This window comes from Gavia stellata, chromosome 10, assembly GCF_030936135.1.
Source record: "Gavia stellata isolate bGavSte3 chromosome 10, bGavSte3.hap2, whole genome shotgun sequence".
NCBI lineage: Eukaryota > Metazoa > Chordata > Aves > Gaviiformes > Gaviidae > Gavia > Gavia stellata.
Window position 1 is genome coordinate 11,910,469 of NC_082603.1, and position 26,377 is coordinate 11,936,845.

The window sequence follows — 26,377 nt, forward strand, 5'->3', positions numbered from 1 at the left end:
TCTAAAGGTATTATCATGCATGCCTGTTTTCTAATCCTTGTTAGCAGAGAACTCAGAAAAGTGATTTAAAGTCACCTTATAATTCCAGCTGCAAGTGGAGGAACTCAGGCATGCCACTAGGGAATTCTGTGTTCAGACCTGTATTCAGGTACCTAACAGTATGAAGTTCACTGTGCAGATAAGCAATACCACATGAATCTTTCATAGTGGACACAAAGTGTCACAGTTCCACCAGGATCCACGGTTCTATTAAACCCCCGGGAAAAAAGGCCAATGGACTTGGTGGAGGGGACACATCTCTTTGTCTCTCTCTTCTCACAAATCTGATTTTTTTAGTTTTAAATGGGGAACACTATTTTGTATTGAAATTGAAGAGTAAGCTAATGTAGGGAGCACAGTGACCCTCCCACGCTTGGGGCATAGACTCTCCCACTGCACTGTGACCCACCTTCATCCATTCCTATCCCAAGACACATGAACTCCGCCCGACCCAGCCATACAGCAGTTCTGCTCTGGTGCTTTACTGAGAAGAGCTGGGATGGCCAAAGGCTGGGACAACAAGGGGAGCACGCAGGCTGCAGCCAGCCCTTCCTTAGTGCTGCAGCAAATAGGCTGTGCAAGTAGTGATTCCCTATTGGGGCGAGGGAGAAGGAGAGCGAGCACCAAAGGTTTCTTTCACAGAGGTCACAATACTGAAATATTGTCAATTAATACTGATACTGTGCACATTTCTACCATGAAGTCACTGAAGATATTTTTCCAGGTCAACACAGGAAGGACAAAATCTTAAAACCTTATCAGAATACAGTGCATTGCATCCTGTCATCTGCCTGTACGCAAAACACCTGTCAGTGGATATCGTACAGGCAAACTGACTGCGCAGTGTCTCATTCACCATCTCTACCTGTTTACCTATTAACATTCCAGATGCTGGGAGACCTTTTTTGCATAATGAGTTATGCTCTTATGTTAGTTTATTCTGGCTTGCTTGGTAGTTAGTAGGCAGCATAGTGGGACGGTGCTGGGTGGTTGTGGCAATGATCATTTGTCTTCCAGCTTATGACTTAGGGAATATGCTACAAGTAGTCCAAACAGCATGAGATACTGTTATGGATGACTCCAAATTCTGACACACTTCCTTGTCCTCACTGTAAGCATAGGTAAACAGGATTTAGGTATAGGAAATAGGATTTACCTATTGCCATGTATTAATGCTATCAGAAAGCTATCCCTTGCTCCACCTTTGTATCCCTGCTGTTTGAGAGAGTAGACAATGCACATGTCCACTTTCACCTCTGGGACTTCTGCCTGTGCTGGCAACAACTGCCATCCTCTACTTCTCCAACACAAAGTACTTGCTCCTTCTCTGCCCCAGCAGATCACTTACTGTGACACAAACGCTTTAAGTCTGCATCTCATACAATCTCATCATCCTCACCTTCAAGGTTTTATCTGACATCCAGCTTCCCTTCTCACAGCACTGCCTCCCCATTCCCCTCCTTGAAAGCCTCCTCCTAAGCAGTCTCCTTGCTTCCCTTGTCACTTAGCAGCAGTTTTACAAATGTGATGTTTTATTCCTTTCATACTCATAACATTATTACTCTTTCATGCCACCCTGCGTGCTGGAAATGATCTCCTATTTCTTTTGAGTCACACACCCTCCTCTAGCTTCCTGCACATCTTTCCTTAAAAGCCATTTCTTCAGCAACAATTTCCAGTTATGCTATCCCCACTGGTGTGTCATCATCTGAATGCCACTGGCCAGAGAAGACCTACATTTAACCGTCTGGGCACAGTATTCACTCATGCTTTTGCTTAAGGCTGGGTAGCTGTGAAATGGGTATCTCATTTGACAACTTGCTTAGGGAAGACATGGGTTACATTATCCTTGTGTCAATGTTCTGTTATGGCAGGGAGCAGCTGCAAATTTCGGGAGCGTTCTTGCAGTAGCCAGTCGTTGGCCGTATGATGTTCAATTTTTATATATAAGCATTCCCAGTCGTAGGGACAAAGGACACTTTTTTTCTTGTTGTTGTTAAAGCATTGATAATACTCTTAAAGATCTCCACAAGCTGGAAAACCTCAAAGTTTATCCAGCAGTACAAGTTTATAAGCTTGTTTCTAATTCAATGTACACCATGATTGAAAATGATGTTGATTATAGGGAAGTCCCAGACCAGAGCTGTTATCTTGGTGACAGAATCTTATCTTTTCTCCTGCTTTGCCCTGTTAATGGTGGACTAGCATGCTTTGGCTTCGGAGTCAGAAGACTGAAGTCCACAAGGTGCTTTTTCTGCAGAGGACATTCCTTTTCAGGACTCATGCTTCACTTTGGCCACCAAAACTTAAGCCTCTTTGCATTCAGGATCAGTTTAAGACACATACTTGCTTTGGTGAAAGGCTGGTTTTTTTGTTTTGCCAAATAATATGCTTCTGCAACTCATTTATTGACATGCCACGGAAATACGAAAGTGTTTGCGTTCTGGCTGAAGTTACACACGTCAAAGTTTACCAGCTCATTCTAACATAAGAAGTGATGTGTTACCATTTTAGTTCAATGTGTTCTATGTTGTTTTCTATTTTTCATTTCGTATGCATTAGCAGAGATAAAGTATGTGTTTTTCCTCATCTACATGCCTTTCAGAGGTGGGCTGGAATTGATCACTTACCCTACATTTTAGTAATCCATGAACCTCCTTAAAGTCATCTCTGCTTCTTCCTAGTGCAAACTGGGAAGCATTCTGCTGTCCTACCAGCTTTCTTAAAATGGCAAAAGCAGCTGGATCCAATAGTCTACTGAAGGCAATACTGTGTTTCGGATGTGTATTGTGCTTTTTATGCTATCCATTTTATAGGCTTTCACTGGTTAATATACAGTGAATACGGAGGAGCACATTTTGTGAACGACTAGCAGATGTTCGCTGTTGCTAGTTTTATGAGTCTTGTAGAACAGCAGGAACAGACTATGTGCAAAACATTTTTTTTTTGTGATTTTGCCATCTCATACTGTTCTCACAGCATTGGCTCAGTAATGATACGATAAAGCTTGGGAGGTAAGCTTTGATTCCAGACTAGCTGCTGTTGGGGCCTTCAGAAAGCCAGACCTGTAAAGTGCAGTTTGTTTTCAAAAGGCTGTGACTGAGACAGATGGGTTAGCTGGAAATATGTCATTTATAATATAATCAAATGCTTGATCTCTTATTCAGATATTAGTTGTTATGACATGGATGCTGAATGTTTAAACTGTCTCGCAGTTCGTTTCACTCAGGTGTAAGCTGTGATAGCTTTGCGTGAAATGCTAATTTTGGATGAAATTATCATGTTAGCATGATTTATTTGATTTTTTTTAACACCTTGTTGTACCAAAGAGAAAATGATCACAAAACAGTTTCATGTAAATAGCAAGAGTACTAGAATCTGTAAATTTCAAACATTTTCTTCAAATAATACCTTATTTTAAACCTGGCCCAAGTTTTTGTACGGAATGTATCAATGTGGTAATTTACTGTCCTCTCTTGAGCTAACAAGTCACTTGGCTGAAATGGTTTTGTAGCCAAATACATGTTGTGGGCAGAGGAATAGATCTCTAATACAGAATCAGCCTTGCTCTGTGATCTGAACAGAAATGAATTATCATGGGCACAGACAGCATAGGGACGGAGCAAGGCTGAGTTTGTGATAGCACTAGTTTTACTTTGACTTAGTAATATATCCATCTACAAAGTCCACACCTCTTTCTTTCCTCCATCTCTATTGCCAATGGATCTGTAGCTTACAGGAGTTATCTGAGCATACATGTATTATCTGTGACTGTAGGCAGAACAGCAACTGTGATAAAAGATTGTTCTTAATACTGGAAAGCCAAAGCATGCAAAACATTTGAAACATCGGAACTAAGAGTGTTTGCACAATATTAATTCAGCCCTTTTGTGTCTATGCATTAAAATCCATTATAACAGAAACGCAGATTGAAGATAAAATATTAATAGGACAATCTTAATATGAGGATTAACTAATTCTGCAGTGCTTGATTTTGCAACCTTAAGATATTATTTTGGCACAGATATTTGGATACAGTTTTTGTTTTTTGTTTGTTTGGTGGTTGTTTTTTAAAGGGGGGGGGGATAAAAATAAAATTTAAAAAACCAAACCAAAACAAAAGCCCACGAAAATTGCATCATCCATCCTCTAGGTAAAGCAGTAGTGGAGGGAATGAGTTGTGCAGTTTTCCAGCACAGATACCTGCTGCAGACATGGAGCAGGCAAAAGCAAGAACTGAGGGCCCTAGTGCAGGCTGTGGGGGAGAATGTGATCTGCTGCACAAGGGTTCTTCTGCCCTTTTCTCCCCACTGGCTTTGTGCAAATCTGCTCGCTTTCCCTCCTGATTTCATTTGCTTGCACAGTCCAGCAAGAGAGAATAATTTGAGACAGATACCTAAGGGGGAGAAACTGGGACAAGAACAGTTGGAAGAAGACTGTGAGTGGGGAGAAGGGAAGTTAAGATGAATGAAGCAGGCAAACAGAGACTTTGATGTTTAAGATGTTAAAGTCTGAGATATATGGCAAGTGAATGGAAAGAGGAAGACAATACTAGGTAACTTTCACAGGTGACACTACAAAAATCTCTTAGTAACAAACATTACTTCCTTCTCTACCACACAACCAGAAAACAAGCTTGAAAGAATAAAGTTCAAAAATTCATTAGGTCATAGCTGATAAAATGTGAAAATATCTATTGCACTATCTAATTAAGTTCGTGCAAGATTGCTCCTTATAATGCAGTTCCCCGTGCATTATGAAATCTAGTTCTAAAGCGATTGAAATTAGAAACCCTGAAAAACAGTTTTAATAGTTCCATGTCTCAGAAATTCTAGGCATTTCTCCACTTTAAATATTCTCTTTGCTAATTTCTTTTTTACTTCTCCTAATTTATAGCATTTTTAATCTGTTCAGCAATTGCTACCTATGCAGGTTCAGTAAGAACAGGTCCAGAGGATATTGATGCTTACCATGACTTAAATTCATAGTCTGCCTTCCACTAATTTGTGAATTTTTTCCTCCTGTTTCCATGGAAATCTTAATTATTTTTCAGTCTTTAAAGTGGATAAAACTGAATGCAATCCAGTTGCAATAGGAGTCAGTTCAGTGATACACTTTGTTGTCCTGTAATATGTACATTCCAAATAACATTGCACAAAAACTTAATGTAGGTTGCTTGTGCTGAGCACTCGGTATGTTCCTTCTATTACCAAATGCAGTCAGTGATATGTCTCACTGATCACTACTGCCTTGTGCACAGCCCTTTCTTGTCCCACCGCTGACACCTGAAGCTGCTCAGCTTCTGTTTACGAAGAAGTTTTCTTCTTTTTTCATAGTACCACAACCATTCTTAGAAAGAGTGTTTACCTCTCTCTTCACTTTTTCCTTTGCAAGGGACCTATCTCTGAGTTGGGCATGTTGCAGCAATAATGCTCTTCAATCTGCAGATTCCTTACTATTTCCAGAAGATGAGGTTCAAGGATGGGGAGTATGGGAATGTTCACACCAGTATTATTTCTGCTAGTCTTGTTTTGGGTAAAAATAATATCCCATTTCCATGACCATTTCATAAATATACTATTATTATTATTATTATTATTTTGCATAACAATGCTGTAATTCTGCTTTCCTAGAATGTAATCAGTAGTAAATATTCTATAAATTTTATGGATAAGGGTTTCAGCAATGCCCTATTTATTCAGCTGAGAATAGCAATTTTGTGGATGAATAATTTCTGATAGCACTTCTGTTCTCATGACGTTAACCAGATGCTTGAAGAAGGACTGACTCCATAGTGTGACTTAGTTCCAAGAGTGATACCACCAATGTTCATGTTTGCTTTACAGGTTGATGACCAAATGAAGTTGCTTCAGAACTGCTGGAGTGAACTCTTAATTCTAGATCACATTTACCGGCAAGTGGTACATGGGAAAGAAGGCTCTATCCTCCTGGTTACCGGGCAACAAGTGAGTATGTGGGCTCAGAGAAGTATTGATGGCTTTTTAATAATCATTTTCAAAATAGCAGGAGTTTAACTAGGTCAGAAGCACTCCTGTGTTCTCAGAGATTCTCCACAAATAATGTAGATAAAATGACTTGTGCACTCTGTTCCTAGTCTGCTGATTACAGTTAAACTTATAAAAGCAGATATAATCATAAGCTCTTTGCTTTTCAAATATACTTGTATACTTCAGTGATTGAAAAATAGCAGATGAGAAGTGTTTCTCGAGAAGTTGTATTTCCTTGGGGCTAAAATGGTTTCTGACAGCAACAACAACAAAACTCCAAAACCTGATGCTTTAGGTCTAAGCAATTATAGCTTATTTTCCCTTCAGAATTGTGGTTTACTCAAAAGAATCACTAGCTGGGTCAGAAACCTAGAGAAGCTGCAGCTACTACTTCAGAAATATCTTGCTTTTAGAGAAGTATGTGCATGTGTGAGAAACTGGGCAGCTGAGACATCTAATCCCAGGAAAATTATTCAGTCCATAGGCTATAAATGCAGGTATTGTCTCAGGAGCTGTCTCAGGGCATGCATCCTGCAGTTTCTGCACAGCTTTCCAAGGGTTAATTTTCTTCAGGTGTCGGACGCATAGATCTCCCAAAATGCAAGAGCAATAATACGGCAAATATTAGGAAAAATGTGAGAAAACCCAAAGGAAATAGAAAGTTTTGTCTCCCTCATTCTTTCCAAAGCACAAAGAACTTGACAGTAAAATAAGAACCTTATTCCTAAGATTCTTATTCTGGTTTTAACAGAAAAAAAAAATTACAGTATCAAAGAGAAGCAAAGTATGCTTGTACATTATGTTCCTGATTCAAAGTGAAAACAAACGATGGCCCACTGGTATTTAAGTAGCTGCAAACTGAACTGCCTCAATTTATACACACATGGGAAAGAGCTCCTTTTTCTAAGATACATCATTTGTGTCTCCATGTTGTGCAATCTGCTTACAGCTTTAGTTATTTTTTTAAAACTGTAGCCATTTCTTAACACTAAGAACAAGTGTTTGTAAGAATCAGAAGGAGAAATAACTGTTTGCATTTATGATTAAATGGTGTGAAGTGGAAGGTAGAAGTGATCAACTTGTCCAAGAAAAGAAGTGGACAAATTCAAATTCTAGCTATGGAACTGACTCCTGCACCTTTGTGGAAAGTCACTAACCTATCTGAGATAAAGTTGTACTCCCTAATTATATGAGCAAAAATTAGTTTCATTAATCTTGATTTATATAGGTGCTATTGAGAAAATGACTGATCCCCTTTCCATTTCATCATCTGCAAAACATGGACAATTGTACCTGCAATTATTTTATTTACCACACTTTTTCCTTTGTTTATAAAGCTATGAGAATATTGTCAGTTTTCTGTTCCTGAGAGAACTGCTAAATTAGTGTCTCATTCATTATGTGATTAGCTAGTTTTTAAAGGTACTGAGTACCTAAGTCCCACTGAAATCATTAGAGACATCTAAATACCCTTAAATTCTAGCCATTGTCCCCATTTTTCCACAGTAATAATTCTTACCTCATTAGCCACTTTTATCTTTTCTTGCAAAAGATCTGTACATGATCTCAAGGCAAAGCAGAGCATTTCATCACTGTTGGAAAACAGGTAGCAGAATGCTTATTAAATGTACTGCTTGCAAATCATCAGCTGATTTTGGAAGTTGTCTATTTCCAGGCAGAATTACAGCCTCTAACTAAATTAAAACCTGGCTAAATTGAACTGATTGCATCCATTTTTGCCCCAGGTTTGTCAAACAGGCTTAATACTTCCTCCTTTCAAGACAATTTCACTTTCCTATGCCAAAATTTGTCATTTTGAAGTTGGTGCAAGCACCCACCGAGTCTCCCATCATCTTCCATACATTCTTCTTCACACTTAGGCTGCTTGGAGAGCAAGGAGCCATATTACAAGAACAGCAACCAAGAACACTTTCCTTATGGATGGACTCCTTCGTGTTTCATGTTTGCTAATGGCTGGAGAACATACCCCCATGTATGCACCACAGATTCTCCTTGAGAAACAGGGAGACACCAGACCTGAAGTAAATATGCAGTCCCTGGCTGCTGTTTTTGAAACTGGAACGAGTCTGAAATCTATGCGTAATGCCACTGTATTGTCCTGATCTCATTCAGCTCTGGTGACTGTCATCCTAGATTAAAAGCCAGATTGCTTACAGGAGTGGGTACAGCTGCACTGGCCGCGCCTGCTCTCGCTGGGCTGTGCATGGCACGCGTGCTCACAGAAAGGCCGCTGGTAGTTGAGGTATTGCAGAAATGCCACTACCATGCCAGTACGTGAGTTGTATGCAATTTTTCATTCAAAAGCATTTACTTTAAAACATCATCTATTTAAATTATTTTCATGGGTGAAAATAAGTCATTGAACAACCTCTTTTATTTGATGGACAAAGCTGGGTGAGTTAAGCAGAAGGTTTAAAATATCTAGAATTGCCAGAGCCAAAAATCTTAAAATCACAGAATAATCCAGGCTGGAAGGGATTTTAAGGTGTCTCTAATCCAACCCCCTGCTCAAACCAGGCTTCTCAGGGCTTTGTCCAGTTGGGCTTTGAAAACCCCCAAGGATGGAAACTGCACAACCTCCCTGCCCAGCCAGCACCACTGCCTGACCATCTTCATGGGGAGAAAGTTTTTCCTTAGTTCTGGTCTAAATCTCTTTTTTTCAACTTATACCCGATGCTGGTCACTCTCCTCTTCCTTGAGCCCTGCTGCAAAGCACAGAACCTGGGAGACCTTGTTAGTAAAGACTGAGGCAAAGGCGGCACTGAGTACTTCAGCCTGGTCTGTGTTTGCTGCCACTAAATCACCAGCTGAATCCAGCAGCAGTCCTACATTTTCCTTGTTCGTCCCCTAACTAGCCATTTGACATCCCTTGTAAGTCTCAACTCTAGCTGAACACTGGCTTTTTTAACATCATCTCTACATGCCTGAACAGTGCTTCTAAATTACTTGTTCTGAGCCATTCCTGGCTTCAGCTGCTGTATACTGCCTTTTTGCATTGTAGCTCCATTGTGAGTTACTTGTTTAGCCAAGCTGATCCCATACAACTGCTTCTTTTCCTAAGTGTCAAGATGGACCATCTTGGCAGCATCAACTCAAATCTGTTGTCGTTCTATGACACAACACCAGTTCAAATGTATTTATGAAGGGACAATTATGACTGTGTCTGTCTCTTCTGTTTTAACTGTAAAATAATTCTGGAAAGCCACACTTCTAGACCCAGGCATTATGAGTCTTTACTACTGCACTAAATGCTGCATACTTTCTGGTTGCTGCATACTTTCTGGTTGCTGCCCTGATCCTTTCAGTTTCTCCAGTAAAGAAAGGGAAATAACCATGCCACCATCTCATAAAAATTAATTAAGGCGTGAAAAGCGCTCTGACACTTCTGATGAAAAGTGCTGTAGATGTTTTTATTTACTGCTACCAGCAAAGCACTATGAGCAAAATTACAGTCAATCATCTGGCTTTCAAAGATATTAACTTTAAACTGAGGACCTGAGCTAGATAGCCTACTTTATTACCTGGGAGATCATGATTATTGTCACAAGTTAGCAAATTTAAGACCTCAGAAGCCTCACTCCTTGCTTTCCTTAATATATCCTTCCATAAAAGCTACTCATAAACACAGTCCTTTTTACAATCACAATCAAGGGGGAAGCTGTAAGGGGGGAACTTACCACCACTTAATTAGAACATACCTACTTTCTCCACTTAGGCTGCACAGCCTCTGTTCCTCAGACACAAAAGTCAAGCTTCATCCAGCTCCCCAGGGCCATACCACGGTCAGTTCTATACTAGATATCTAAAATGGGCTAGTAGTTAGAAGTACACTCGATAATTTTCAAATGCGTTGGCTCAAAACCCGTTACCTTAGGGTTTTCCTATAACATTTCCATACATCTGCATTTCCCTCAAGCCATTGGCTTATGAGTTTTACCCAGTGTCAATCCACTGTTCCCACTTTGATGGGAAAAAAGTGCAGTCAGCAACAAAGTAGTAAGCATTGGCCCCTGCACAAAAAAGACTATGTTTTATTTTATTTTGTTATTTATTTGGTTGGAGTTTCATAAATGAAGCTCTTTTGTGTGTATGTGTTTCAAGAAAGCACTTTTTTCAGATCATTACAATTCCTTAACAGTTCCTCAGAAATTAGTTCCTCCCTATGCTGCACACTTTGTTTTCTGCACTAAGTACTGCCCCTCAGCAGTAGCAATTACCATTTCAAAAGGAAATAAAGTAGCACAAATGCATTTTACAACTCTCCAAATTTCATAATAGAAAACAGCTAAGGAGTGATTTGCAATGTGGTGGTTAATTGTAAATCATTGCCAATATGGTCTCCACACGCCAGGTTTCATTGGCTTGCCATGTGGCATGTAATTTTAACAGACCATTTCTAATTATGGAACTCTAATTCCTCCAATTTGAACACTTTCCTTTTGTATCTTCTACACCAGCAACACACTGCCAGCTCCCAAGATCCAGCACACACCGAGTAGATACTAAAGCTCTGTACAGAATATCATTGTTCATACGTTTTCATGCAGCAGTCACACAACACGTGAATTGTAGCTTCGGCTGCCCAGACGCAAGCTGCTCATTTTGTTCATACCTACGCTCTATTCATTGTTGCCAAATCTTCCCTCTGCTGAGTTTGGTCAAAGCCTTTCAGATTAAAAAGACCATCCAAAAATGTGCCTAAATCTCAGACTTTTTTGAGATTGTTGAAACTACTGATTTAGTTAAAGTCATCACACAAATACATCTTTCCACCCGGATTTCTATTCTAAAGCATAGCACCAGAGAAGAGCATGAGAGATAACCAAGACCTTGAGAGTGTTGTGTTTTGAAGCAAATCAAAAATCTAACTTCAATTTAGATCAGAATTTTGTGGCTTGAACTTCTCCCTGGATGGGATATTTTGTAGATCTTTCAGCTGTACCTTATTGAAAGGTGGTAATGTGTGGCCTGGGGAATTTTCTGTGGCAATGTAATCTCTGTTAGATTTACTCTCTTGCAAAGAAGGCTTCTACTATCCCTATGTAGCTGTATTTGCTGAGGCCTTTGGAGAATCTCTTTGTCTAGGGAACAGACTTGCAAGTTCAAGGAAAGATCACCTTGCCACTGAAAAGGTTCTCAAGGGGCAGCTGAACTTTCAACCTGTGGGCTACAGATTACTGTATCACAAAGAAGATCACCCTTGCAGAAGTATCACTGTTGCACAAAAAGTTACAAGAGTGTTAGAGGAAGGAGTGTCTCTGAAGGACAAGAGAAAGGAGCTTGCAAAAAAAGTAGATAAGGAAACAGGCTTTTTTGTTCATCCTAAGAAATGACCAAAAATACATACACTAGTCATAGGTATAGAAAGCTAATGAATATCTAATGGAAAACTATTACTTCTTATGTTCTTGGAAATTAGCCTTTTTTTTCTTTTTTTTTTTTTTTCCCATTAGAGTTGTGGTTGCACTCAATGTGTCTTCATAGTTGTAGCTGACAGAAAAGAGGTATTGGCATTTGGGGGTCAAATCTAGAAGTCCTTACATAGGCAGACAAACACAGGATTTGATTCAAGTTGTATACAAATGAGGTCAAGCAATCATTATGTTGCTGTTCAGTGTAGTATTTGTTCTCTTATATACAAGCTTGCACAGTTCCTCACCCTAGTGGTTTCTGCCTAAAGGAGAAGACAACAAGGTTGTGCTAGTTGTTAGAAGTGCCTCACGCCTTATGAAGATACTATGCTAGCTGTTTTTTGGGGCTGAGCTAGATGTTCTCAGTTAAACTAGGTAAAACACATCAAAATTCAGTTATAATCAAGAAGTGCCCAGTTCAGGTTTGTCCAATTATTCATTAAATGCTTTGAGCTTTCCAAGTAGCTATGGACACACCTGTGAACAAGCTGATCCCAATTTACATTTGCTTTGCTATGTTATCATGAAACCATCATAGCACTATGGTTTTAAGTCTAAAATTCCAGTTCCAGTAAAAAGCCATGGAGAGGGCACCCAATATGAATCCTTGCACGCCAGAACTGTTCCATTTCCCACATAGTAATTCTGTTGTGTTCATAGGAAACACATTTCTTTTGTATTCTGTACACATTGCTCCCATAAAGAGAACAAAAGCTGTTTGCCTGGAATCTGGCACCATTTCTTCAAGGCTGCTAGTCTTCCATACAAGTCCCATACTAGTGAACTAATTTCTCCATATAAATTCATGTAAAGTCTCATATTTGATTTTAAGCTTGCCCAATATGAGAGACAAGTTGTTCAGAGACCCAACTCAAAGAAGAAAGCACCACTTCAGTTTGTCACAACTGCCTATCAGAGTAGTGATACTGACGGGATTCAAAGTGAGCACATCGTATTCCATGGATGGGAAAGGTTTTAAAACAGTAGAGTAGAAATTTGTGTAAGACATGAAGGTAATAAGGGGAAATGAACTTACATGGTTAAAAGCTCCTGAAGAAACAGTCTGAGCTAGCACAGCCCTTGTGATGTTACCTAAACATTCACAAAAAATTTCCAGTGACGGTCTGTCTTCCGATGAAGTTTATGCATATTCAGACTCAGCAGTGATTCTGTATCATCTCATCTCTATATAAAAAACACAAAGTGCATTGCAACACTGTGGTAAAGAAATGGATTCCATTGTACTCTAGGTTAGCTATGTTCTGCACATTACTTTAACGTCTTCATACAAATAATTTGAAGAACCTAATAGTCACCATTACTAGAGTGGAAAATTTAATGGTACTGATTAAAATAGCTATGTGCATGAAACTTAACAATACTTTTATTATTATGTGTTTTATAACGTAAATATATCTACTATAAATTAATCTATATATAATCAACTACAGGGCATAGAATTTTTCTGGTTTTGATGTACTAGTTTTTCTGAAACTAAGTTAGACAAAGTAAATTCATTATTTTGGAGTGTTACTCTTTGCATATTATAGCTAATTAGCAAGCACAATAACATCATCCTAGGGGAAAGGTCCACTGGCAACTTAATTCATTATCTTCTATTATTGTGTATCATGTTAAAATGACAAGCATCTTATGCTGTATAAGTCATCACAACTTTAATTAATCTATCCAAACCTGATATAAGTATATCTGCTGTTTTTGTCCATGCTGAGTCCTCCTCAATTTTTGTAGGTAGGTGCCTCTTCAAAGTGTTTTTTCCATATTCATTTGCTTAGAAATGTAACACAAATACTGCTTTAAATGTTTTTAATGAAAGTATTAATTATATGAAAAGCTCAAAATGAGTTTAATAACCACCATAGTTGCCACTGAAATATATATTTCAGGAAACAGTGGAAGAGTAATTATGGTTGTGATAGTAAATTAACTTGCTTGCTATATACTGTGCTGAACGCATCCTTCTGAGAGAAAGGCTTATCCACCCACATAGCCATACACTAGAGTCAACTTACAGGCTCTCAGCAGGGTCAGGACTTCAAAATCCAAGGCAGATTATTGCTGGCCACTCCCCAGGCTTTCAGTGCAGTCTGTAACCGAGGAGGGAGCGGTGGGGGAGCCGTCCCCCATCAGCAGCAACCAGCTGCCCTGGCCAGGGTTGCACGGAGCAGAGCATGAAGAGCGGGATGGTCCCTTTGCTGCACCCACTGCCTCCTTTGCCTTTGTGCCCCAAACACACAGTGATCTAACTTGTTGAATTAAATATGAAATCAATTTTTCACTAACTTGAACTACCTTAGTCTGCTAGAACATTTGTTCATTATACAGGTACTGTATCCAGCCACAGCAGGGGCTTTATTCCTTGCTTGCACAATTCCTGTTCTAACTGAAAGGAATGTCATTCAGTGATAGTCAGTACCTGGTAACAGCCATCAACAAGTAAAATCACTTTAATCCTATATTCTGGAGACTGTTGCAAGCTTGCTGATGCATTGAAAATGGATGGTACAGTTCCACACAGCATTTCCACATGCCATATGACCCCACTGTCATATCCTACAAATCAAACGCCATTTAATTTTAGAAGGAAGGAACCTGATTCCACCATTAAATGTTAGGTCCCATTTTGCGGGCATAGAGAGGAGTCGATACCAGAGGCTACCACCTGACTCCACCAGAAAGTTTCCATCTGAGCCCAGGGAAACCAGGGATTTGGCTTCAAGAATCATTCATTACCATGATAAATCATTTGCAAAACAAAAAAGCACAAGTGCTCCCTGCATTTCTGGCCTTCAGCCTCAGCATTTATTTAGCCCAGGGTACAGTTTCATGTTGTAAAAAAGGTTTGTCTTTTGTTCTGCCTTGAACAATATTTCACTGTGTTAAATGAGACCTTCACGTGAGAAAAAACCTGCCGAATCAGTCACTTCCATCTCTCTTACCTCTCTGTTTATCAGTTGAGAAATTATTTGATAGCTGAATATCTAAATGCTGCTGAACTCCAAGTACTTTACTGTGATATATTGTTTTAAAGTAGAATTACCATAAACATTCAGCACTGGCCTAACTTGCTTTTACTGACATTAAAGGGATTTGGACTTTTAAGTCACTCTCAACTGTATCAAGAAAGGATTTAGAAAAATACGCAGTATTGCTGTGTCTTTCTGCAGTCCCATTTAAGTTATGACCCTCTCACTAATACTATCAGCTGTTTTATTTCTTTTCCTTGGCTGTAGTGCCTCTGTACTGCCCTGCCCTCTCGCAGAGCCTGCAGCCTCATCCGCCCAGCCCTTACCTCTGCGACACAGGGAGCAGGGAAGGCCAGCAGCGAACTAGCTGGTAACTGTAAGAGGTAACCTTGAGAAATGCTGAGGAGAAAGATATGACGTGAATGCTGCCTGTCCAAGGGACTTATGCACATTTTTCTACTTGGGATTCCCAGCTGGAAGTTCCCTCCTAGAGCTAAGCACTAAGCAAACCCTTCTTCTCCAAACCAAGCCAAAGGTCCCCCTGTTTTCTGCCCAATACTCATGATCAGAAGATATCCACAAGATGTGCCAGATATACCTGAAGAAACTTGATATTTCTCACTTTCAGAAAGATGCCCCAATTGCCAGGCTATAGTCTTATTTCATGCACTCTTTGGATTGGAGTTTTGACCCCAGATTTCCCATATCTTGGTCACTCCAGCCACTGGCCTTCTACCAAATCCCATCTTTGGTATTTTTGCTGCCTTAGGTAGGTGAAAGCCTCGTAGTCCATGAATCTAAAAAGAGCTGTAGCATGAGCTGGACACACAGTTACTTACCGCTTGGGTAGTCCTGGCCATGCCTAGAGGTAGTCTGACATGCAAAGGGCTGGTGGAAGACAGAGGTGTGTGGACTTTAAGCACAAAGTTAGGTGGCAGCAGAGCAGAAGTTTTAAGTATCTAATTTTAGATTTAGGCACTTCAGTTAGCAAATGGTATACTACAGCACAGCCTGCAGTATAGCATACATAGAGATGTCCATACGAACCTTAAACATGCCTGTTTAAGCACCAGAACAGCAACAACAAGCAGCAGTGTAAACTATTCAGTGCTGTTCTGTCTGCATTGCTTTGGTACCAGGCTAACCCAATTAAGACTCTATCACTACTTCGTCATCGTTACTATATTCAACATGCAAGATAGCACTGTGTACTGGTACATGAGGAATTCACACCTCCATTTGTCTGCGCATTCGTAACTTTATTCCCAACATTTTACTTCTGAATTAGGTAATGTGGAAGTTTCACCAAAGCTTCTGGTTTTGTCAGTCAACATGCCATCTTCAACGTCAAAACCAACTATGAAACGTAATACTATTAATTGGGATGCAAGAATAATTTATTTCAATTGTGGATTTGATTTTACCGAATGACATTAATGGTAAAATATAAAGTAAATGCTAAGACTTATGCATGCAATTAAGCATTTTGCTCAAGGTCAGGCTGTTCTGATCTTTGCCTTTTAAAAGCATTTTTAATCACAAATTGGAAGGTAAAAGAATTAATACACCTTTTAGTATCAATATCTGCATACAGGACCAAGCAAGCAAGACAGCATACTCTTTAATGTAGCCACTTTTTCAGAACAGACATTAACGGAGGCTTTTTCATGCACAGTTGATTTTGTATAAACTGATTGACACCTTTGGGGGTCGTCTTTCCACTGACTCATAATTTTGCTCACTCTTGAAAAAAGCCTGCTGCACACCCAGTATTCTCTAGTTAAAGCCGAAAATTCAACTCATCATATTTACACAATAAAAAAAAAAAAATCCATTCTTCGTTGTTTTTAATTGCAAATCCTACTCAAGGGACCAATTCTCCTGCTTAGGAGGCAGCCCTGTGCCTTCTACCAGAGAACCAACTGCAGTCAATTATGGTAATGAAATGTCAATAAATATAAAAATTTAATACAGCCTGCTCTTGGTGAGTGGCAGATGAGGACTTGCTTCCCAGACAAATTTGCTGGTGCTGCAAATATTAAATGCACCTGAAAGAGTAGCAGGTTGCCTGAGAGCTCTCCAGTAGAGGGATGGTGGGAGATCCAGGTATCTACTGGGTTTTTCCATTATGGCATAATCGCTGCACTAAGGCCACTGATATTCTTGACATCCAGACATCTTAACTTCTTATTATGAAGTGAACAGCATATTTCCCCCACAAACTGGAACCTCAGTAAGGGATTTTGAGCTTTTTTTTCCCCCGACAATTACAAAAGGGAAATTAAATTGCGAAAGTTGATATTTATATGTGACCAGTTTCTCAATATGCAGTAGTTGAATCATGTCACTATACTAAACTGCTCTTCGAGTAAAAAGTATTTGAGGTATGTTACTTTCTTTATATACTTATATATAAAGAAATATGTATGTGTGTGTGTGTATATATATACATAGAGAGAGAGAGAGAAATAACAGATGAACTAGAAACTAGTTTATGAAAGATGGTTTGGCTGGGATTTCCAAAGACTAGATCCTAGTTTTGTCACAGATTTCTTTGGCCTTGAGTAAGTGATTTAATGTCACTACTCCAGTTTTCCCAAGTGTAAAAGAGAGCAATAAAACCTACCTCACAGGATACTTCAGCATAATCCATTGACTTAATTGAAACATAAGCACAACTTTAAATGCTTTATGGAGTTGGAGCAGTGTTATTCTTAACATCCATACAAAAAGTGTGACTTCATTTTTCTAGTACAGTTCCCTTCAATCAATGTCTTGGGAGCACTAAGAGTATGTATAAATAAAATGTCTTATTAAAAGTCAGTAACCTATTGGTTATATTAAGGTCATCACTAGGAGAAGTCATTTTTAGTTCCTTTCAATCATCTATCTATCTTTCCTGGCTGAAATTTTGTCAGGTTTAAGGTCTTCCAGTTTTTTTCTTGCTTTACTGTTGTTTATACTTGAGCAAAATCAATTTAACAGTTTTAAAATCAAAAAAACGTATTTCAAAATACATGTTCCTTAACAGTTATTAAAAAAACAGATTTTAAGGGATCAGTGCCTGGAAAAACAAAATTTTGCAGCATTGGTCTCTTTCCTCTGATGATACCTGGCCATTCTTTATTAACTACTTCATTATGGGAGACCTTAAAGATGGGATTAGAGCACTGATACCTTTAAACACATCATTAACCCAAAGTGTGCACTTACCATTGTTGCTTAGTCATAGTTTAGAGCCAGACTTCACTTACGTGTGCTTATGTGAAGTATGGTTAGCAATTTCCCTGTTGTTATGGAGGCTCCTAAAAGAGAAAGGTGTTTTTAATATTAGAACAGCCAGGCAAGAAAATAACTTTTTTAAATGCATCAATAACCCATTTAGACCTCAGCCAGTTATCCAGGAGCAGTTCAACACAAGAGCAAGCAACACACCTGGCCATTTTCATGGGACTGTGGCACTTGTATGGGATATGTAACATACTGATGAAAACAGGGCTGAGATGAAGGCTTTTCAACTGAAGCAGTTGCTCAGATCACCCCAGTTCCCAATACACCAGCTACACCCTGCTCCACGCTGCTGTCGCTGCACTGGAGCTGCCCGGTCTCACAGCCGCCAGCCCTGTCTCAGAGGAAGCTCACCCCGGCCCCAGCCCCTGTGCTTCACCTTCACATCACAGCATTCCCGTAGGCTGCAGTACCAGAGCATTTCTCCACTGGTCACCATCTCGTGACAAAGCATGCAAAAGTTAACAGCGCACATCTTCAGAGTGGCAGAGGCTGGTACAGCCATCTGCATGGAAGCATCCCCTTAATGGGACTGGCATCAGCCAGAAAAGTTTCAGCGTGCAAGCAGTGGGGAGGTTGCCCAAGATTCAAGGACCGCCCAGGGATGTGTCAACTATGACAGGCTTTAAGTATACTTTGCTTGTGAACATTACCTTTTTTAATATGTTGATGGTTGGACTTGATGATCTTACAGGTCTTTTCCAACCTTAGTGATTCTGTATTAATTCCAGGTTTCTGTTGGATCTCTATATACAAGTGTCACTTCAAGAGCTCATAGACAGGTCAGCCTCACCCAAGAACAAATGGGCAGCATGGCAAGGGCAGCAGACCCCCGGAGCAGTCCCACTTTTTTCTACGTCCTAGACAAAGTAGTTTTGTGCGCTGCAGTTGCTGCTCGGGACAATGCAAATGCAGCTGGCCTGTGTCACGCACCTGCCTGCTCCTCCTTTGCTAGCAGGGGAGGACTCACCAGAACAAGTCCGTTGGAACCAACTCCAACAAATACCAGTATTTTGTGTAGCTAAGGAGAACAGAAACTACCCACACAATACCTCTGTTTCCTGTGGGAATACTCCGACATTTCTGGGCTTGAATAGATGTTTCTGGCCAAGTTATAGACACAGGACCATTTCCCATGAATGCTGTTATGTCCCTCCGGACCAATACACCCAGTGTAGGCGCAAAGCTTACTTCATCCGTCTTTCTTTGCAAGATCATACAATTACAATGAGAACAAGAGGCACCAAATGAATAAAACAAACTGATACGGGGACAGCTACCAATGTCATAAGCAGTTCTCATATATAAAGCTTCTAAAAAAGCTAATACAAACCAGCGTTCCCACTGATGTGACATACCATTAAGATATACGGTTTAATAATATTTTCAATATATACCATTGTGCTAAAATAGGTTTATACATAAAATCCATCTCAACTTGATAACAACATTAAATTGAGAGTGATTCTTTTATCCAGGAGTATCCCGGTTGTATGTGATCGCTTGAAACATCCTAAAGTGGTTCTGTGGGCGTGACGACCAGACAGAAATACAATTCTCTTTTACAGGTGGATTATTCCGTAATAGCATCCCAAGCTGGAGCCACCCTCAACAATCTTATGAGCCATGCACAAGAACTAGTAGCAAAGCTTCGTTCCCTGCAGTTTGATCTACGAGAATTTGTATGTCTCAAATTCCTGGTGCTCTTTAGTTTAGGTAGGTACACTCTACTCTTCATACTTAATAGTGTTATTATTTTTTTCTAAAAACATTGAAAATATTTTACTGAAAAACATGATTATGAAATATATTTAATGACGTTCACAGTAATTTGAGAATTATTTTTTAATTACCACCTGCAGAAAAAATATATATAAGGATTAAAAGTGTGTTTCTATGGAAATGACTCCAAAAACCTATGGGATTTAATAGAATATTACAAGATTTCTGTATTTCTGTATGTGATTTCTGAATAGTCCAGAACGAGGGTAAAATTCTATTAGAAACTCTAGAGAACAGTGGAAAATACATATTGCCATATTTTCTATGATATTGAATATAGTTATGTAAAGCAGATGAAGTGGGGATATGGTTGAAATATCCCTCTTTCAAAGGCATCTGTGGTAAGTATAAACAATCTTTGCATATGATGGCTGTCACATCATAACTCATAAATCAGGAATGTATCTCATAGTTTTTAAAAAGTGAAAGGAACTCTTAAAGTGCAAATTAATGATAATAGCTTTATGACAGATCTGGTTAGGAAATAACCTTTAAAGGGAAGATTGTTTTGTATTAGTGGAGAGGACATAGAATGGGAAAGATACCTATGCAAGAAAAATTAGTTAAACCAATGACCTCCAATGAATCAGTCAAGAAAAATCACCGGTGCCAGGAATAAAAAAGGGCTTAGGGAGATGGATTCCTATTGACTTCATAGGAACAGATTTTTCTGCCTGTCCTCTGTTTCAGGTTTGCACTTCGTTGACTTAATAAATTTATTGGTCTAAATAAACTTTGGCCAAGTGAATTTTTATTTACTGGCAGACAGTTGGAAGGAGAGACTTAAAAACATAAGGTCAGACCCAGCCATACCTCCATAGCCAAAACTCCTGTTTTACTCAAAAAGTATTTTGTCTACAAAGAGAGAGAACAGTTTAGCCAAGCACAACAATGAAAGAAATATCAGCAGTGGTGACATATAGTAATGTTTTTCTTTAATTTTCAGTTTAAAAAAAAAAAAAAATCTTCTGTAAAGGAATAAAATTCTACAAATAAATTATTATAATACAATTGCAATTAGACTAAAAGGAACAGTTTTGGTTACACTGTAAAGCATCAATTAATGTCTTAAACATGTCTCTCCATGTGGCGTTCATAGAATTTGAACCTGCTTTGGAAAATTTTAGATTAAGTTCTTTTTAAATACAGGGAGCATAAAAAATCAATACTTCAGAGGTATAGGACACAGAACATGTAGAAAAAAAAAGAATTATTTTAAAAATTAGAACAATGCTAACAGAATTGACTGTTATGAAGTATGTACATTCTGAATCCTAGGAAGAGATGATGGATTTCCCTGGTGACTATTAACATTTTGTATTCAGGGCTTCGTTGCTTTCCACATCTTAGATTCAGAGAAGGAAAATCAAGCCATCTGTTGCAGAAATTATGTTTTATGAATTAATCTGTTGAATAACAAGAATTCGGATTTCCTAATTCCTAATAAGTAGGTTTTTCAGTCATTAGACAGTGGCACAGAAACACCTAAAGAGCCCGTATCTTTCCTTTGGTAAAATAGTTAGAGAATTCATCTCAGTTCAGTGACATTTTAAATTAGCTGAATAAGTGAAGTGAGTTGGAAAATTCTTGCATTTAGGCAGCCTTTTTGTTTGATCACTTTCATCAGCTCTTCTACTATTTTGCATTGTTAGGAATCATTCTTACACCTTTAGCTCTTCTAATTCTGCCAGGTAGTGTGCTCAACTTCTGAAGCAGGTGCGCAGGAACACCTTGCAAGCTTGTACTGAGCCAGGTTATCCAGTTTTTCTCTTATTTATGCTACTATAAAAAGAGTTAATTCTGCTGCTAATAGGAGCCTTGTAGTCACATCACTTGCATATAAAAATGATGTAGCTAAGAAAGGTTCAACACCTTTGAAACCGATTAGTTCATTACTTAGCATACTACATAATTCCATTTGCTAATAGTCAAGCTAGATGTTATTCTACAGAGAGTAAAATGTAAAGTTGTTACCACTTGAGCCACAGGACTGAGGCAAATATTTAATGAGAATGATGACAAAACTGAATTGAAAAACACAGATACCCTTTCCAGCTAAGTACTTAAGTCTGTGCCCTAAAATATGGGCACAACACAGATGAATGAGTTGTCTGGCTGAAGTTAAGATGCCTCACATCCTAAAAGTGAGTCAGGTTTTTGAAGACATTGGCATGCCTAACAACACTGGTAGGCATTCAGCAGGGCTGTCAAAACTAGCTAAGCATCAAATTCTACATAAATAACTAAGAGCAATTATTGTACCTAAGTATCTAGGTGCATTTGACGTGTATCTACATCTTTTACGCAACTCAACAGAAAACTGGTCTTAATGCCAAAAATATATCACTTAATCACAAAAATATTTAAAAAACTTCAGCTGACTCTTGTTGAAATCTGGCCCTGTAATATTTAATGTGTCCTTCAAGACATACTAGCCTTTTTACATTTCTAAGGATGTTCACGCCACAGTGTTAACCAAACCAATAAAACCTTATGCTATTGTTCTTTAGTATAGCGCTTGGTTGAAAAATAAATGTCTAATACAAAACCTCTCAGAGGCAACACAAAGTCAATAATCCACAGAATTAATTTATTGAGAAGAAGCTGTTTGTTTTTTATAACCATACATATACGAGGCTGCCTTGTAAAGCTGTTTGTTATTCATGGCTGGGCCATATTGTCTGTCTCTTCACAAGATGACAATCTCCTTCAGGGCAAAGAACTTTGTCTCTGCCTTTTTTTCTAACATTTGAGAAGTGATTATCTTAGAAAACTAACAGTAAAATAGTGTTCAAAACCCAAAGCACTTACAATAATTTTTCAAAATACAATTAAATCGTATCAGTTTTGATTGCTAGATTTTAAGTGACGTAATTGTTAGTTATCTATTTGTCAAAGGTGCCAAAGGGTTTATACAGGAAAATGCTTTTTATTGATGGTAGCATTAAAGAAGATGCTGTTGAAGCTTACATAGATGCATATTTATTGTAGCCTTTGCAGCTAGCAGCACACAAATCTTCCTGCAGTCAAACTGCATATACCCACTCCAGCGAGTGATACACCCAGGCACAGGAGCTCAGCTCCTTTCTCCACTGGGTCATCTAGTCTGTCTGGGCCCATCTGACCAACACTGTATGTAATGGTACAGTTGACTCAGCAATTATTCAATAAGCCAGAGCAGTTTGGTAACTAGTTTCTTAAAAAGATGTCACACTTAGTTTAGTTCTATATGGTATTAATATACGTAGAGTTACGTAACTTAAATTTCCTCTATCAGTTATAAAAAGCAAATGACTTTAAAGCCAGGTAGTTCTTACCTCTCTGTACATAAAAGTCTTCTTTCATGTCCACGGATCTTCATATTTCCGTGATTGTCTATCTGTCTACCCTCAGTGGTTCCTCATGCCATCCTTCAGTCCAGCCACTGCCAATCTCTCTCACACCTGGACTATTGTTCTCAGCAAATAACCAGTTCAGCTGAATCAGTCCTTCAGCTCTTGTGCTCCCACAGGTTAAAAAGTCAGAGAACAAATCAGTCCTTACAACCAGCACAATCATCGCAATCACACTGGAGATTACCATCTCACACATGGTTTGGACTCAGCTGTATTTTAGATTAACAAGAGCCTTGACTCATAAGGACGTTAAAGCACCAGCAGAGACCCCTTCCTTCACAGCTACACTGCACCATCAGTGGTCAGTCAATTACTCTGTCAAGACATAGGAGGTTTGGACTAAATTTAAATTCTATCACATTACTCTGATCCACTTACATGATCTACAGATATACTACACTAGCCTATCAGGGTTCCCTTAAAGAATCACAATCCTTCCATGAGCCGGTCCTCTGTGGCAATTCCCTCGCTGCGTACCTCCTCACTATACATAAACGAACATATGTTGCTTTCCTCTCTCACTGCACACCAGAACAGCATTACACAAATCAACCAGTCTAATTGATACCTGAGATCACAGTAAAGCAAATAGAAACAGGTCTTGGGATCAGAATTGCCCTTCACAGTTTTGGTTGTGTAGCCTGGTATAACTGCTAAGCCATCTTCTACTCACTTCTTCCCCTACTTGATCTCTAATGGACATGTCTGAATTCTGTACTAACATCTGTCTTTGCTGCAAATGATATACTAGATACTGATTGAATGTTTTATGTGACAATGAGATGGACTTCTGAAGCCAAAGCATTTTATTGCAAAGGCGCAATCCATCTACCAGCATGATTTATTTGAAAGAAGTCTTCTGTTTAGGTGGCCTAGAAATAGCAATTTCTGTTATCAATCTCTATTTCAATTATCTTGAGCTATTAGCTTGCTTTGAAGTAAATCAGGACACCAGTTCTGATTGCAGTTGTCCTTGCCAACCTTTCTTTGACTGAGGTTTACATCATATTTGCAAACCCCAAAACATGCCTGTTTTCTGGGGCATCATTCCTGTGTTTTCACATATAGAGGTATTCTCCCCTTAATTCCAACTAAGAGAGTGAAGATAATCAACATACCAAACCACAATTTAACTTAGGTATATCTGCCATATATTTTTTCCACAATCTGAAGGTATGTGGATTAAAAAAAAAATCAGTAGCTTAAGAGATATGCAAACCTGGATTTTCTTAACTACTTAGTTGCATTTAACAGGTTTCTTTCAAGCAAAAAGAACCAAGACAGAGCCATGACAATTCAGCAACTGTAATCACACAGTTGTGGAAAGTTAGTGGCCGAGCACCTGTTGCAAAACTGGGAAAGAATAAAGAAAACGTTGACAGACTTGAGTGTTAAACCTACTTTTAACACTACTTTATGAACTCATGTCCAAAACATGGAAAGAGCACATCTGAGAAAGATGCTGATCACATAGTTGTATAACTGTTTATCAGATTTACCACTAAATGAGAATAAACATAGCTGGTTTTCCCAAAGCTAGCCAAATTGAGGATAATGCAATTTCTTTACCCTAATCCCAGAGTAATAATACACCTAATTTTTCTATAGCATATAACCAGTATAGCCCACAGTACACATTATCAAAAAGTAGGCCTAAAAATACATACAAATAGTTTCTTTGTCTTTAATAATTGCTAGTTTGAATCGAGATACACTACAGATAGAAAAAGCAAATATGTCAGTTTATCAGACTCTTTAAATTTTCATTACCAAAGTTGACATTAGTTTGGAAACTCCCTTCTTTGTCGTAAATCAGAATTAGAAATCAGAAAAAAAAAAACAAAAACAAAAAACCCCCTCGCCCCACATGTGCTCTTGAATTGTCTAATTCTGGGGCTGAAATAGATTGGCATGCTCCGCTGGGGTGAAATCTTGGCCTCACTAAAGCCAAGGAGAATTTCATGCTATTTTTACTGGAGCCAAAATTTGTCTCCCTGTTTCTTTGATTTGCTTCCTGTCACAGAATAAAATTGAGATCAATTTTTCAGCAGTTAAATTCACTAAATGACTAAATTTAAATGATGTTTGAAGAACCAAATGAGTGCCTTACTCATCATGATACTTTCTATTATTTTCTGATGCAACAGATCTCTTCATTTTACCATCCGGTAGCTTTATAGACTGGTCACTTAATCTGAAATCAGCCATTGTTTTCTCTTTACCAAAACTTCCCATTTGTCCTGCTAGTTTTTATTATCTGAACTCAGCAAGGATGATTTGTCAAACCTCCCATCAGAGCAGTTTGTAAAGTGAAATGCCAATAGGAAGAAAGTTAGACATCATTTGACCTATGTCCAGGCACTTGTCTGCCTGTGGAGCTAAATGCTAGACTAGGCAGCAGCTGACTGGTACTGCTCCGTTATCACTGTCAGGATACAGATGAATGTACTTCATTTAAGAAATGAAGGCTTTATCAATGGACAAATAATTGCAGAGCCACTATTGATCTCACATCTCACTTAACATGAGACAAGAGGGTTCTGTAGAAATGGTAAACATTTAATCGCTGTGGATGGCAAACAATGGGCTCTTGCTTAAACTCAGTTTTCAAACAAACTACAGCCTTACTTAAGGATTCAGCAGAAATCCATCCGGATCTGCAACACTCCATTCCTGTTTCTGTTAAATAAGAGGAATATTAGCAAATTAGTATTTCCTTGCTTTTAGTCTCCCTAAAGTGGCAGAGCTGAGAGGTATTGGAGGAGGTATTGGAGGTACCATTTGCACTTCTGGAAAAGAAGCATGCCTGTTAAGACCTTCATGCAGATGAAACAGGCTGAAATGAAGCATTTTTGAGGCAGACCCTACCCTCACAACTCACAGGACTAGAAGGAGCTTCCTGCAAACATGCACCCAAGGAGCAGCAGCACAAAAGCCTGCCTGTGCTCCCTTTCACCTGGTTCCTGTAACTCACATCGATGTAGTTATGCAACATTCTGGAGCTGAAAAAAAATTATTTTTTTAAAATTAGCTATTGCACTTTTTAATATACTTTATGTAACATCATTAGTCTATTAGATTTATGGACTAGCCAGACTCTCTGCCTCAGTGAGCTTGTAATCTAAATATACAGAAAACACAAGAAAAAATGCAGCAGCAAACAATGATGAAACATGGGGCTTTACATATTTTCACTTCCGTAGTTTTTGCTGAGGGTTTGATTCGGGGTATCATGTATGCAGATAGGAAAATAAGTGTATAAGCATCAACTGGAAGTAATATAACAAGTAATATTGATTAATTTTTTCTAGTACTTATGATGCTTAAGGGCACACAAACAAAAAGAATAGGAGAATGTAATGAAGGAATTAGTGAGGCAGGAGGTTTTATCAGACCAAAAGGAAAACAGGAAACAAGACTGGAAAATTAGACAAGAACCAATTCAT

General features: G+C 38.7%; 1 protein-coding gene across 1 annotated transcript in view; it reads left to right on the forward strand.

Moving 5' to 3' along the window:
* NR5A2 (nuclear receptor subfamily 5 group A member 2) overlaps window positions 1-26,377 on the forward strand; it is an 81,789-nt gene that overhangs the window by 35,197 nt on the left and 20,215 nt on the right. Inside the window, exons 4-5 of the mRNA XM_059821935.1 lie at window positions 5,886-6,005; window positions 19,323-19,470. Coding sequence (XP_059677918.1) covers window positions 5,886-6,005; window positions 19,323-19,470 — 268 coding nt within the window. The remainder of the gene's footprint in view (window positions 1-5,885; window positions 6,006-19,322; window positions 19,471-26,377) is intronic.